Source organism: Mustela nigripes, chromosome 1 (genome assembly GCF_022355385.1).
Source record: "Mustela nigripes isolate SB6536 chromosome 1, MUSNIG.SB6536, whole genome shotgun sequence".
Classification (NCBI taxonomy): Eukaryota; Metazoa; Chordata; class Mammalia; order Carnivora; family Mustelidae; genus Mustela; species Mustela nigripes.
The window spans coordinates 183,759,300-183,775,114 of record NC_081557.1 but is presented as its reverse complement, the minus strand read 5'-3'; the positions used below and the strand labels follow the sequence as shown (position 1 = coordinate 183,775,114).

The 15,815-nt window shown below is 35.1% G+C and overlaps 1 protein-coding gene across 1 annotated transcript in view; it reads right to left on the bottom strand.

Annotated features, from left to right (window-relative positions):
• Nucleotides 1-15,815, bottom strand: part of AFG2A (AFG2 AAA ATPase homolog A) — a 327,091-nt gene that overhangs the window by 235,018 nt on the left and 76,258 nt on the right. Inside the window, exons 10-11 of the mRNA XM_059417577.1 lie at nucleotides 10,303-10,356; nucleotides 8,159-8,238 (exon numbers count right to left, since the gene is read on the bottom strand). Coding sequence (XP_059273560.1) covers nucleotides 8,159-8,238; nucleotides 10,303-10,356 — 134 coding nt within the window. The remainder of the gene's footprint in view (nucleotides 1-8,158; nucleotides 8,239-10,302; nucleotides 10,357-15,815) is intronic.

Below are 15,815 nucleotides of genomic sequence, written 5' to 3'. Positions count from 1 at the left end.
GATTTTGTAATTACTGGCATGTATGAACAAGGGAGTTGAATTAGAAAATATAGATAGAGGGGCGCCTGGGTGGCTCAGTGGGTTGAAGCCTCTGCCTTTGGCCCAGGTCATGGTCTCAGGGTCCTGGGATTGAGCCCCGCATTGGGCTCTCTGCTCAGCAGGAAGCCTGCTTCCCCCTCTCTCCCTGCCTGCCTCTCTGCCTACTTGTGATCTCTGTCTTTCAAATAAATAAATAAAATCTTTAAAAAAAAAAAAAAAGAAAATATAGATAGATTCTTCTAGTTTTAAAATTCTATATTCTGTGTTGGTATTGTGTAGACCCCAAGTAAACTTACTTAATTCATTATTTTTAATAAAAATATTCATAGTCAAAAACTTATGACTTACACCTCCATTTGGCACTTCCAAACAGAAAAGAAGTGAAACTCCTACTTGTCCAATTTGCTATTTATTATAGGAGGAAATGGTGGCTGTATTAAATGTTGATGATTAGGTGAAGGAAATTCCTTGGATTCCCATTACCCAGCTGCCTTTGCCCTTTATTTCCACAGATCATTGAGAGTCAGCTGGAGAATAGCACAGTGAAAATGTTTTATGGGCTGAGAAATATTCTTGGCTGACTTTCAAAGCTGCAGTAGGAAACAAAAACCATAAAACTGACATCCTAGGAAATCAAAACCAACTCCAAGAAAAAGTTTAAAAACAAATGTGTAATCACTAACATAATGAAATGATTTTATAAAACTTTATTATCTGCTAGAGATAGGCAACACAACAATGGAAAAAAGATGTTCAGTTGTAGAAAATACTGAAGCTAGACTTTCCTAAAACATTAATTCTCTTTTCCCTTCAGAAGTCAAGTCCCCTTTCCAAATTATTCTTATTCAAAAGTCATACAGTGCCATGGACCTAAAGGACGTTTAGGGTATCTTAAAATGGGTCAGTAAACTATAGCCACAGGCTAAATGTGGCCAGCCAACTGTTTTCTTACTGGCTTACATATTCTCTATCGCTGCTTTTGCAATATAGAAGCAGAGATGAAGAGCTGCAATAGAGACCATGGACCAAAAAGACAAAAATGTTTACTAACTGGCCTGGTGCAGAAAAGGTATGCAAACCACTATCCTAAAAAAATGTCACTGCCGTGACTGTACGGATTAAACAGAATGTATTCTTCAATACTAAAATTTTCACAAAAATGATATAAACATTTCCTTTTTAACTCCTTCAATAAAATGAAATGCCCCATCATTTGCCCCTTCGTATGATTTCTAAATTACAGACCAGCATCTTATCTATCCAAGTTAAATTTTTTCTAGTATTCATTTTTAAATATCATGGAGTTCTGAATGGTAGGCATCTGACTTTGTTTCTTAAAAACTACCTCGCACACTCCAATAGTCAGTACTGATGCTTGGAAGAGGCCTAAGAAGGCCTAAAGAAGGCTAGCCAAATATGCATTACTCTGAACATGAAGATTACCTATGACAATTTTCTTAATGGATGTGAAAGCAAGCTTTCATTTCAAAGACAACACAACTACAATAAGAGACCTAAGTGTCCTACAAGAACAAAAAGTAATTCCCAATTTCTGATAAAATGATGCAACAGCCCATCTCTCTAAGGAAAGCTGAACCTTTAATCTGTGGTATGGTATTCAGCCACAGTGCACAAACACAAAACAAAAATAATCACAAAACTCTGCTACATTTCATGGAACTATTATGAAAAATGTTAGACATTTTGCACTTCTTCTTTTGCTCTCTTTTCCCCAGCATTTCTGTTTAATATTAAGAGTTTACAAATGTGAAAACCATGTTATATCTGGGGTAATCAAGTATAAATTAGGAAAATCTGCATACAAGGAACTAGGCATTTAATTCATTGATTTGAAATACAGATTTACAAAACAGGGGTTAAAGTATTTAATAAGCGGTTATTGTTAGAATTTCCTAAACATAAAAATATTCTTTAAATATTTACTTACATGAGAATTTTTACTACAACATAAACACACTTTTTCTATCTCAAATCCTGACTGTATAAGAGACAAGAGTAGTACAGTTCAAAGAGCACTGAATCAGAAAACATGAATTCTAGTCTTGCCCAGGCCACAAAGGAATTATGTGCCTAAGGTCTTAAAATCCAGGGGCTTCTGTTCTGAAGAACAAAAGTTGCACAAGATGACTTATAACAACTTTTTCAGCTATAAAAGTTTATGATTTTATGAAATTTTTAAAAGTACCATAAATATCACATTAGAAAAAGGTACTACCCTCCTTGAAAGTGTCATTTAGAAAAATGATACCCACAAAATTTCTTCCACAGTGCTTAGTGTTGTGAAATCACTGAATTTACCTGAAATCTGGATATGCTATTAAAAGAGGATACTGCATTTCCTGATCATTATTTTTAAATTCAGCGCTCTTTTCAGAATGCTGCTAAGCCTGAAACCTTCATTTTCAATGAAAGTTGGCTCAGAACTTCTTTTTTCCCCAACCACTCCAAGTAACAATTGTAGATGATTAAGTACAGTAACAAAAAAGTAGTTAATTCTCCCAACACCTTACAGAAACTCTCATTCAGTCAGCTTTTACCTAGGAACTTAATCTTTTTCATTTTTCTATATATTTAATCATCTTTTTTACATTCTAGTCATAAAACAAAATCCTGAATATTTTTTGTGTTTAATAGCATCGCTTTTATAAAACAGAACAGATTATCTTCTTTCTCCCAAATAACAAGGTTACTATCTTTCTTCTGTTCCTTTTTTTAAGGTTTTATTTGTTTGAGAGAGAGAGAGAGGAAGAGAGAGAAAGAGTGCACGCGTGCGTATGAATCAAGCAGATTCCATGCTGAGTGCAGAGCCCAACACAGGGCTCCATCTCCCAAGCCAGGAGATTATAACCTGAGCTGAAACCAAAAGTCAGATGCTCAAAATGACTGTGCCACCCAGGGACCCCACTTTTTTCTATTTCTAAGATAAATCTTTCTTCCTATTTTAAATTTTTGAAATCGGATGTCTCTTGGAGTTGGTGACTTCTTGGCTTCATATCACAGTTTAAGGCTACATTTTTCATCAGTAATGCTATATATAATAATGATGTATCTTTTTATTTTATTTTATTAACATATAATAAATTATTTGCTTCAGGGGTACAGGTCTGTGAATCATCAGTCTTATACAATTCACAGCACTCACCTAGCACATACCCTCCTCAATATACATAACCCAGCTGCCCCATCCCTTCCCCTCCACCCCCAGCAACCCTCAGTTTGTTTCCTGAGATTAAGAGCCTCTTATGGTTTGTCTCCCTCCCTGGTCCCATCTTGGAATACTATGCAGCCATAAAAAAAACTCACCACCACCACCACCACCACCACCACCACCAAAAAAACCCCCAAATCTTGCCATTTGCGACGTGGACGGAACGTTGTTGGGTATTATGGTATTATGCTGAGCGAAATATGTCAATCAGAAAAAGACAATTACCACATAATCTCTCTGATATTATGAATTTGAGAGGCAGGGCAGGGGGTTGTAGGGTAAAGGGACAGGAAAAATAATGATGTTTCTTACAACTAAAGACATCTTAGACTGATAAAATACCATAGTACCCATCATCTGTAGATCTTATTTTCTAATTTCCCAAATGTCTGTTAGGACAGGATTTATTTCTATGTCTATTACTATATTTCTATCTATATGGAAATTATTACTATTAACAGTAGAATATCTATGCAGACATTGTAAGAAACACTAAAGTTTTTTAAGTTGTTACTAACATGCCAGCTACTGTGTCAAGCACTGTGTCAAGCACTTTACGTGCATTTAATTCTAACAACCTAAAATTTGTTAGTACTATCATCTCCAATTTACAAATAAAGAAAAAAAGGCATAGAGAAGTTAAGGAAATTGCCTTAGGTCCTGGTCACTATTTTAACCCCAACATAAAGCCTGTTGCAGACTAAGCATTCAATAAATATTTACTGAACAAACGAATGAATGAATGCTGGCAAAGGAATGTAACAACAGCCCAGTTAGACAAACAGCCCAGTTAGCATTACTAAAGTAACTCACAGAGAAAATGCACAATAAATACAAGATTGAAAGGTTAGTTAGCTACTAATATCTGGAATCCTAGAATCTGTGGTTATGGTAGTCAAGTCAAAAAGTGGCTCAGAATATCTGCCCTGGAGTCAAAATATCTAAATTCAAATCCCAGCTCTGATGACCTTGAGCTATCATATTCATGCACCTATATGTCTAAGATTTTTCATCTGTAAAACTGAGATGAAAATAGGACCTACACAAGGCTGTTGTAATGAGTACATGCTAAAACAAAATAAAAAAAGACGGTAACATAGTGAGTGAGGTCAAACAAAGAGAGTCACATTATTTAGAAGTTAATTAAACAAACAAGATGAGCCTCTTTAGCTCTAGGGGTAAGTTCCTAATTTCGAACCTCTTCTAATCATGCTTAGGGTTTGGCATTACCAGGCAATCAATGTCAGGAAATGAGGATGATTCAGGATCCTGAGACTAACTAGAATGTCCTAAACAAGGAAGATCTTCTAGGCATCTCCAGGTTAGTCAGTGGCTATTTTATCTATCAAAGAAGACTGGGCTAAGAGAATACAGCATATGGAGACTTGCTCTATATCTCTCCACTTCTGAGGACAGGACTACTGCCCAGGACAAGGCTGACCAATGATTTATTGCCCAGCTTGCTCTCTCCTCCTGACTACAACCCTGAAAAGGGTAAATATTTAAGCTAGTATGAAGCTCAGGCAGAGTACCGGAGCCAACTGTCCATTGTATGATATCCTACCTTGCATTAAGGCAGATGCCTTTCTGTGAGTTTTTTTCCTTCACCTGTAAAGCACTCAAAACAATTTCCAATACATAACAAGCACTAAATGAGTATTACCTAATATTATTAGCTCAGTTTAATTTATGCCTCTTCCGTATCTCAGTGCTTTACTCGCTGATATAATACCTCTTTTCCAAAGAGCTCTGCTACTTTAACAACATTTTCAATTTTACCAAATCTTAGATCATTAAAGCACTTCATAAAGGGAACCTTATAACATTTTCTCTAACTCACAATATGAATTCAGAACACCCATAATTTAAATGGTATTCAGAAAAAAAAGAAGTGAACACTAGGCTTATTTATTTTTCAAACCCCAAAGAAATTTAAATGGGACAGGGAGGAGGAGAAAATAGTGGTTGTAATTAGATACTTTGATAAGCATGAAAAAAAAATCTCTCGTTCTGAAAGCACAAATATTTCTAAAGCTAAGCAAACAATATACCCATGTTCTATTTACAATGTGCTTCATGGCTGCAAACCTCAGTTCCATGGCTAACTTGAGTAACTTCAAATAGTCAAAATAATTGATTTAAAAAACAAAAGATAATAGGGACTAGAGTATATAATAATTCTCTACTCAATTTGTTAAACATTTTAAGTTTAGAAATTAAAGTCTTGATAAGAAGAAACAGTCTTTTTATGCATCATTATTTTTGAACTAGTCATATGGGTTTGACCTGAATGTTATCATAGAAAACATAAAAACAATTAACAAATTAAAGCAATAACTATTCTATAGCCCAATATTATGTAGAAATGCCTACTAGTTTATGGAATTTTAAATTTTTCCATGTTTTCTATTTCTTTAACAAAACATAAAATTGGTTTAGTATCTTGGGAATTTTATACTTTTGGTATATATCAATAACTGTTTTTTCAATTTCTAGGAATTGTCCAATTCAAGTAGCTGAAGAACAAAAATATATATGTGGAGGTTTTACATATTTTGGTTTTTAGGTGCCCGCATTCTTATTAGATAAAACAATTATTTTCTAGGCAATGCTGGCCATAACACAATTTTAAAAAAGAAATACAGAAAGAAAAACCAAATAAACAAGAGAAAACAGAGTATCACTCTTTGAGATTCTTATGACTATCAAAAATAATCTACGTAAAACTTAGTGCTCCTAAGATATAACCAACTAGAAGTCTCTACTTTGGACCATTAGCATTATGTTTTTTTCCTTTGTTTTAATCAGCTTCATTGTTGTTTTGTTGTTTTCTTTCTTTCTACTTTTTTTTTTTCAGTAGGCTCCATACTCAGTATAGAGCCCAACGAGGAGCTTGGGCTCATGACCGTGAACTCATGACCTGAGATCAAGACCAGAGCTGAGATCAAGAGTTAGACATTTAATTGAGCCACCAAGGTACCATTTATTGTTGTTTTCTGAAACATCAATGAACATGACCAAAAATTTTTCTATACAAAGGAAACACCACAGAATTTATTTGACCTTGGTTTGAATAAGCCACTGAATGAGGGAGGTACACAATTCACAATGAATTGGGGAATGATATCTGGAGGCTGCAAATCACTAGCATCTCTAAAATATCTGCAAATTTCTACTGGGCCAAATTGCCCACAAAAACAGGATATTCCTATCAAGTGCCTTGTCTGGTTTCTCACACCATTTTATTTCAAAAGCATTTTATGAGAACTCTGCTATATATACTACCTCACATCTGGTTCATATTTAACAATGTATCCCACCCTGTTCCTTTTTAGGCTCCAAAAATGTCTCTGACGTCACATAAATGTGGCAGGTCACACTGCTTCAGCAAACTTCTCTGGTTTCTTTTTCTTCTCTTGTAGTTAGGTGCTAACTTGAGCTACTTGTAACCTTTTATGACACTTTACCTCAGAAGTATTAAGACAGTCTAAGTACTTCAACTCATAAAGTAAAAAGACAGTAGGTATTTATAGGTTATCCAATGGGTAGAGTGAAGAGTAGGGCAGACTACCACCCAGTAATAGTCTCCTCATGATAGTTTGTATTCTCATCTGATGAGGTAGCTCTACCCAGGAAAGAAAAGAGCACCAATGTCTGTTACAGACTTTAACTCTAGGACTAAAAGGTGCCATCTATCATCACTGTAATTATTATCAGCAAAACTTTTTCTTTTTTTTTAAAGATTTTATTTATGTATATGTCAGGGAGAGAGAGAGAGAGCACACAAGCGGGGGAGCAGCAGGCAGAGGGAGAAGCAGACTCCCAAAGTAGAGAGGAGCCCGAAGTAGAGCTCCATCCCAGGACCCCAGGTTCAGGACTTGAGGCAGATGCTTCATCGACTAAGCCACCCAGGCATCCCAAGCAAAACTTTTCTAATCAATATATAGATCAAGAAGGTACGCACAAAGCATACAAATTAACATTCTCCACATGAAGTACTTGTAATATATAATCTTTAAAAGGCCTTCTAAACATTTGTAGAGGGGACGCCTGGGTGGCTCAGTTGGTTAAGCAACTGCCTTCAGCTCAGGTCATGATCCCAGGGTCCTGGGATCGAGTCCCACATCGGGCTCCTTGCTCGGCAGGGAGCCTGCTTCTCCCTCTGCCTCTGCCTGCCTCTCTGTCTGCCTGTGCTCGCTCACTCTCTCTCCCTCTGTCTCTGACAAATAAATAAAAATCTTTAAAAAAATAAAAAAATAAACATTTGTAGAGGAAAAAAATCAAACTCGTAAACAGTTAAGATACATGCACACATACCCATACACACACATATACATCTGTATACCCACACACACACACACAGACACACACACAATCTGTTTGAAATGATATAAATAATCTTTATTGCTTGAGATTCAGGAACAAAACTATTAGTACTAATTTTTATTCTACTGTAACTCTATTTAGGAAACATAATCCAGGGAGTACTAAAATCTATAAAATAACACCTTTTATTACAATTGGTTTTACTATATTGTATAATTATCCTTAATGGAGTTTTGTTTACAGTTTTTATCATATGCATATAAAAACCCAAAGTTTGACTGGCAGTATTAGGGTAAATAATGTAAAAACTATAAATAATAAGATATAAAAATTAACTCACATGTCCCAAATGGATATCAGTGTTTAAAAAAAAAAAAGTATATGAAAGTATTATAAAGTGATAACATGAAATAGTTGGGTATAAGAGAAAAAAACTACATGAATTAAAAAAAAGTTTTTATTTAGTCTAAATGTATTAATAAATAAAATCTATATATGAAGTGTTAATTTACTTTACAATGTAATTGCTAATATTTAATGGCAATCCTTTTAAATATTTCTTACCTGCCCCTTTCAACTGCTAAGGCATCAAGTTCATCAAAGAAAATAATGGACGGGGCCACTGCTCTCGCTTTTCGGAAGATCTGGTGAAAAGAATGCCACATTAGCTAAAGATAGCAAACTTCAGAAAATTTTGCAGTTGGCTTTAGTTTGAAAACTATGTTATGAACTAAATCTATTATGTGCAAGCCAACCAGCCCAATCATGACCAAACTTCAATTTCCACATCTAGAAAATGGAGATAATGATAAATATTTGCCTCAGAAGATTATTTTTAAGAACTGAGTTTAAAAAAAGAATGCAAAGCATTTAGCACAGTGCCAGGAATATAATAAGAGCTCAGTAAATGACAGTTATTATTAATAATCATAAACACACATTTAAAAGAAAAACCACAAACATGTAAAATCAGTTATAGCTTAGCATATAAAATACCCACAAACCCAAAAGCCACCTTCCTTACTCATTTCTCTGAAGACTGTGAAGAAAAATAATGGCTGATGTAAAGCCAGGACAAGAAAAATGACCAAACCTTGGAAGAGCACAGACTGATAAGACCAGAAGTCAAACGCTACCAACAACAGGGACTGGCCAGCTAGCCAGTCACGAGGGCAAAAAAACGGGCTAGAAAAAGTCAGCACAGGCAGAAAGAAGTCTGCAATGTAGGCCCCCATCTTCTGGTCACAAGGATCATGACCATAAAAATAAAACAATTAATATTAATAAATATTGCCTTTTTCTTATTTTAATCAATGCTGAAACTGTTGTTGTTGTTGTTATTGTTTCCTACAATTACCACTGTCTACATTTTCAAGAAAGAAGAAAAAGGACAAAGAGTAACTTAAGATTTTTTCTTAGATGAAAAACCAAGTATTCCAATCTCTAATTCTCTTGGGTTGGTACCCAGGTATTCACAAATGGAGGCCATCTGTTCCATTGCTGTTGGTGTATTCTCTTCCTTGTTTAGCTTCTGTAAGGATACAGGGCATCTATGTGAGGCAGACTAACCTCTGCTTAGGAAAGCCAAGACTTGTGGTCAAATTCCTATAGTTACCCAACTCCAAGTGCCCTGATTTTGCATGAGTTTATCAGTTGTGCAGCTTCCACAATATGGGTGAGTGGCCTACCAATTAGGTACTGGCTTTAAATCTTAGAAGGGGGGTGCATCATAATTGAGGTAATATTTACAGTTACATCACCAAATTCTTTGAGTTGGGGGAAAACATGATTTAAATATTTCAAAGGTTTTAAGGTTTTTTTTCTATTCTGTATATTTATATTTTTATTCATTTAGTCTTTAATTAAATATAATACACTATCTATACACCATATACGGTATTAAAATGTGATGGTAAAATCACAAAAAATTTTATATCCTTTTCAAGTATTACATACTAACTATATTGACATTTATTATATAGCATAATAATGCTTAACTATTTTACCTACATTATTTGACAGAGCTACAATATTTACTAAAGATCTTCGAATACAGTCTATAATATGCTGCTGATATGTAAACGGATTTTTATAAGAACTTAGAAACGTAACATGTAAACATTGTAAGTATGTGTGGAGGTATTTTTAAGATTTAAAAATACATACATAGGGCTAATAATCTACTTCCTACATATATACATCTGCCTATTCTGGACATTGCACATAAATGGAATCATACTCAAAAAAAGAGGGGGATGCAAAGGTAAAATGATTAAAGGTACCAGGCAAAGGTAAAATAATTAAAATAAGGACAGTACAGTGAAATTTTCATATACTAAGCTTATTCAATTTAAAGGACTTCATAATTTAAAGAATTTAAATCTCATTCTGAGATCAAGCACTCCTTGTAAGTACAGGAGTATTTTTTTTTTTTTTAAATGAAATGAGGGCAGTTGTTAAAATCTTTATTTGGTAAAACTAAATGTTCATAGTATTATGATGTTTAAATATAAAGACGAAGTATTGTAGATGATCGAAATTGCATTTTTAAATAATAAAATAATGCTTGCCTGAATGACAAATATACCTCTAGAATTTGGATTTGGAAATTTCAGCATCTACAATCCAAAACAAAATGGAAACCATACAGAAGAACAGAAGGATGTTTCCCCTACACAGAGTTCCACTTCAAGACATAATCATCTTACCTCTCTCACCGCTCTTTCAGATTCACCAACATATTTATTCATTAATTCAGGCCCCTGCATGAAAAGAAAACAACTGTTCAATGTCCTTTAAATGTAACCACATGTGTGTCTTTTGATGAAAGATAAAATGAATACTTAAAAGAAAAAAGAAGAGGAAAAAATAAAAATCTTCTCTCAACTAAATTGGTTCTCTTACATACTTATTTTCATTGGGTGTTACTTATGTCTCAAAATTAAAGGCATTCTATATTTCAAAAACTACACATCAATATAAAGGAAAGGCTGTGACTAAACATAATAGTTTAACTTCTACTTCATCTACCTATCAAAGCATATTTTTATTATATATCAGGCATGGTACTAGGTATTGAAGACAGAACAGTCTAATTTGGAAGACCAACAAAGAGATATCATCCATGTATTCCTAGATCTAACCAGTGGCTGGTTCTGAGTAGGTCTCCATCTCATTTTGGATCCCGGTCCACTAGATCAATATCCTTCTCTGGTAAGAAACAAGACCTCAGGGCTATTCTTCTTAGGACTCCATAATAATTCCTGAGAATGGAATGGAAGTCATGTAATCTGTGATATTATTTTATAGTCCCTGAGTGTTTCCTATATAAATGCCACTCTTGGAAACTCTGCTCTCACTTGACTGGGCCATGTAGACACTGACTCTAAGAAACTGCAGAGCCAAACATGCTCTTCTCAGCTGATTTAAATGAGTACAGTGAGAGAAACTTCCCACAGCTGAGAAAGACACTTAGCATTATAGGACAAACTTTATACCAATATTTGAAGGGAATAGTTGTAGTTCTCAGGACAGCAGGGTTTTTTGTTTTGTTTTTATTTTTTTTTTTTAATTTGGGGTGGTAAGGCACAGGCAGAGGGAGAGGGAGAGGGAGAGGGAGAAAGAGAATCTTAAGCAGACTCCATGCCCAATGTGTAAGCCCAACACAGGGCTTAATCTCACAACCCTGAGATTATGACCTGAGCTGAATTCAAGAGTCAGGTGTTCATCTGAAAGAACCACACAGGCACCCCTTGTTTTGTTTTCAATATCCCATGACTTTTGTGATGTGATGATTATGTGCCATTAGACAGTAGGTAGGTGTGCAATAAAAAAAAAGCCTATTGTTTTTCACACAATATACGATACTTTATATATTTAAGAAAGAAAAAATGTTAACATTCAAAAACGTTAAATGTAAAAAGAACCCCAAGAACAAACAAAAAAGTGTGCATCTTTGAATCAGTGATATGCAGTGTATCACTTGGAGATGAGCCACTTTTATAGGGATTCTCCTGCTGATGGCCAGTTAGCAAAAGTCTGTAGAACTTTATTACTAGAAGGGCACGTTTCACCATTGGTACCCCTTCTAAAATACCTGGACACAGGAAGAGAAAAGAGGTTTTCTATCAGCTGGATGAAATACTGAGTGGCAGATATCTGAAGGGAGATTCAGAGAGAGGCTGAATGAATGAACACTTAGAAGGTGACAAGAATCATTGTCATTGTCATGATGTGATGCTCTGACTGATGAGGGTTACCAGTGTTGGTGGTCCTGAGACTTTGTTCTAAGGGAGTTATCTCCTCTGGCTGGAGGGGGGTTGGAAGGAACGCAGATTAACAAGCAGAAATCAGCACAGCGGTAGTGGTGGCAGCCACCTAACATGAGGTATCAGAGATCAAGAGGGTAAGGAGAACTTCACCGTGGGAAGGTGGCTCAAAATGAGGTGTCACAGTCTGAGTGGAATGAGGAGGACATTCCTGTAGGGGTTTGGATGAGAATTGAGATGGAGAGTTCCCATGCAAGGGAGCAGAACAGCATGGAGTACTAAAGCAAAGTGAATTGAGGAAAGTGTTCACATGAGAAGGCATCCCAGTGCAGTATTATACAGAATATTGTATGCAGCCCCAGTGGGTAAGACAGGTATCCTCCTGGAATAGTAGGACGTGGCAAGGTATACAGTATGGAAGATATCAAGGAAGAACATGGAGGGGCAGAATAGGATAAGAAAAGCACTGAGGTGACAAGATGGTCTTATACTGGGTACCAGAGCCCTAGTCGAGTAAGAAAAGTACATGTGGGGAAGAACAGCACAGCAAAGATCACTAAAGTCTGTGGGATGAGGAGGGTGCTACAAGAGGTGGGGAGAGGTGGGAAAGGAAGATGGTGGCATCACCCTGACAGATGAGGAGTATGTTTGTTCAGGAAGAAAAGGGGCAGAGGCAGTAAAGGGGAATTATATTTAAAAGGACTGATCAAATAAATAATTAAGGATAATAGTAGCCAGGTTCCTCATATATAAATTCCTCAATATAAAAATAAAGAAAATGAGAATGAATTCTGCTGTACTGAACTGAAATTGGAATTATCAGAATAAATCCAAGACTTTCAATATATTTAGGTAAGTAAATATAAAAGTGTGTGCAAATATATATACCCATGTGTGTGTCCATATGTGTATGTATGTGTGTGCATATATATACAAACATATTCATATTCCTGAGCTCTGTTCCCTCAGAGAACCTGAGAGGTGCCATATCCCAATAATAATAAGCACATCTAGCACCCAGAGCATGGCTTTTAAATTCTAAAAACTTGGATTCCAAATTCTCCACCATAAAGGCATCAGGGTCTCTTAAAGAAATGGCAGATTCTGGGGCACCTGGGTGGTTCAGTGAGTTAAAGCCTCTGCCTTCAGCTCAGGTCATGATCCCAGCGTCCTGGGATCGAGCCCCACATTGTGCTCTCCATTCAGAAAGGGAGTCTGCTTCTCCTTCTCCCTCTGCCTGCCTCTCTGCCTACTTGTGATCTGTCAAATAAGTAAATAAAATCTTAAAAAAAAAAAAGGAAATGGCAGATTCCAAGGCTGGGATAGTTGATGTACAAAATGAGTCTGGAAATCTTACTGCCTAGATAGTAAGAAAGTGCTCAAAGATATGGAAACCTGCCGATATAATTTGTTAAGGAACAAGTTAGTTATACAGTCTCAAAGTAACTACCCACAGAGCAATATTAACTTCATGGGGATAACAGTAATTTTACAATGGTAAAGCTTGGGAGACACAACCATAATCGAAGTTAGCATCAGTAGCAATGAGACCATTTAAAATCAAGTATCACCTGACAGGACACAATGAGAAGAACACAGCATTGTTTCTATGAAAAATCTGAATCTAATCATGAGTAAATATTTAAAAAAAACCAAATTGAGAAATATTTTACACAATAACTGACCTATAATGTTCAAAAATGTCAAGGTCACAGAAGTAAAAGAAGAAGTGAGGACCCATTCCCAAATGAAGAACACTTAAGAGACATGACAGTTAAATATAGCACATGATTATGGACCAGCTCATTTTGTCATAAAGGACAATACTGGGACAAGTGACAAAACCTAAATGGTAATAATAATGTTCTTTTCTAACTTGATGGTTGTACTATGGTTACATGACAGAATGTATTTTTTATAGATATATACATTAAAGTATTCAGGGTGATAGGGCATACAGCAGCAACTTATTCTCAAATGCTTTAAGGAAAAAAAATTCTGACTACTCCTGCAATCTTTCTATAAAGTTTAGACAGTTCATAAAAATAGAAGAAAAAACACTTGATCCACAAACAGAACTATTACAGTGAGATAAGTAAAAAAGATTTGATATACACAGACCCAGAAAGAATGGAAATTATTAAATTAGCAGACAATGTCTTAAAAACAGGTATTATAAATATAATAGCCCCTGTAGTGAAACAGTCAAATGGTTGAAGACAGCAACCTTTCAAATTGAAGCAAAAAATTTTTAATAAAAATTATGAGATTTCAGGGATATATATAACAATATCCAAAGACTTAAAATATGTATAATTAGAGATTCAGAAAAAAGCAGAAGGAGAAAAACAGAAATATATATAAATTTGATAAAATCAATGAAACCCCAGATCTAAAAAGCTCACCAAACCCCAAATATGAGAAAAAAAAATCATACCAGCACATCGAGATCAAGTTGTTGGAAACCAGCAAAAAAGATACAAACTTCAGAGAAGGTGGAGAACAAAAAGCCACCTAACATGCAAGCAAACAAAAAGAATCAGTACTGACTTCTCATCCAAAACCTTAGAGCCAGATGACATTACAACAAAAGTATTGCAAAAAACAACCATCAAGCTAGAATAGCATATCCTTAAACAGTGCAAGCAAACAAAAGACTGTATCAGATAAACAGAAGCTAAAAGAAAGTATCACCAACAAATCTCCACTACGAAAACTTAGTTAAAGGAAGTTCTAAAGCCAGAAGGGCGGGACACCTGGGTAGCTCAGTTGGTTAAGCTTCAGACTCCTAATTTTAGCTCAGGTCGTGATCTCAGGATTGTGAGAATGAGCCCCATGTTGGGCTTTGTGCTGGGTGTGGAGCCTACTTAGGATTCCCTTTCTCCTTCTCCATCTTCCCCTCACCCCATCTCTCTCCCCTTTCTTAAAAAAAAAGGCAAGAGGGAATCTGTATTAAGTACAAGGAAATGAAAAGTGTCGGCAATGGTACTATATAGCTAAATATTTTTCATTAATTTCTTAAAAAGACAACTGAACATCCAAAGCAAAAATAATAATATACTGTGGGGTTTACACATATGTTGAGATAAAATATAGAGTATAGCACAAAGGAAAATAAATTGTAAGAATCTTATAACATAAAGTAATATAGTACTGGGCGGTACACTATAAATTAAATTTGTATCCTATAAACCTAGAGTCAGTATTTTTAAAAAAATAAAACAAAGAGGTTTAGCTATTAAAAAAATAGGGGAGATAAGACAGGATACCAAAACATATTCAACTATTCCAAAAGAAAACAGAAGAAGGGGGGAAAAAAAAAAAGATGGGCAAAACAGACAAAAATTTGGGGCATTAAAAGGCAAATTATAAATATGTCTGATAAAACGGAGACAATATTTATTACTTTTTTTTATATACTACCTCCACAATAGGTGGTCAAAAATATTCAAGTATGATAGAATGGCAACAAATGAGTGCATTAGAACACATGAAGGATCAGGATGGAACAGTCAAGGATAAGAATAAGAAAAGAATAGGAAGAGTCTCTCAACATTCAGGCTAACAAAATCCAGCTGCTCCAAGAATACTGCCTTTAGTCATGTTCACTTAAGAGGAGTTATTTGATAGCATCAACATAGAAATCCTTAAGTAATAAGAGAAGCAGTTTTATCTTTCTGCCTGATTTTTTTAATTAATCCAAGATGATGCATTAGTAAATTTTCTATAACATTAACAAAGTTTTCCCTAAAAAACAAAACATAAAGATTCTCATCTATTTCTTACGCCTGTTTTCCTCTTTTCTTTAAAAATAATCTTTTCAAAATAATCTGAAAGTAATAGATTATATATAATCTAAAAAATTAATTCTTGAGGGTATTTAGGGGGCAGATGTATTAAAAACATAATTATGACATATTATAAAATATTATGTAACATTTAAGGTATTTCTA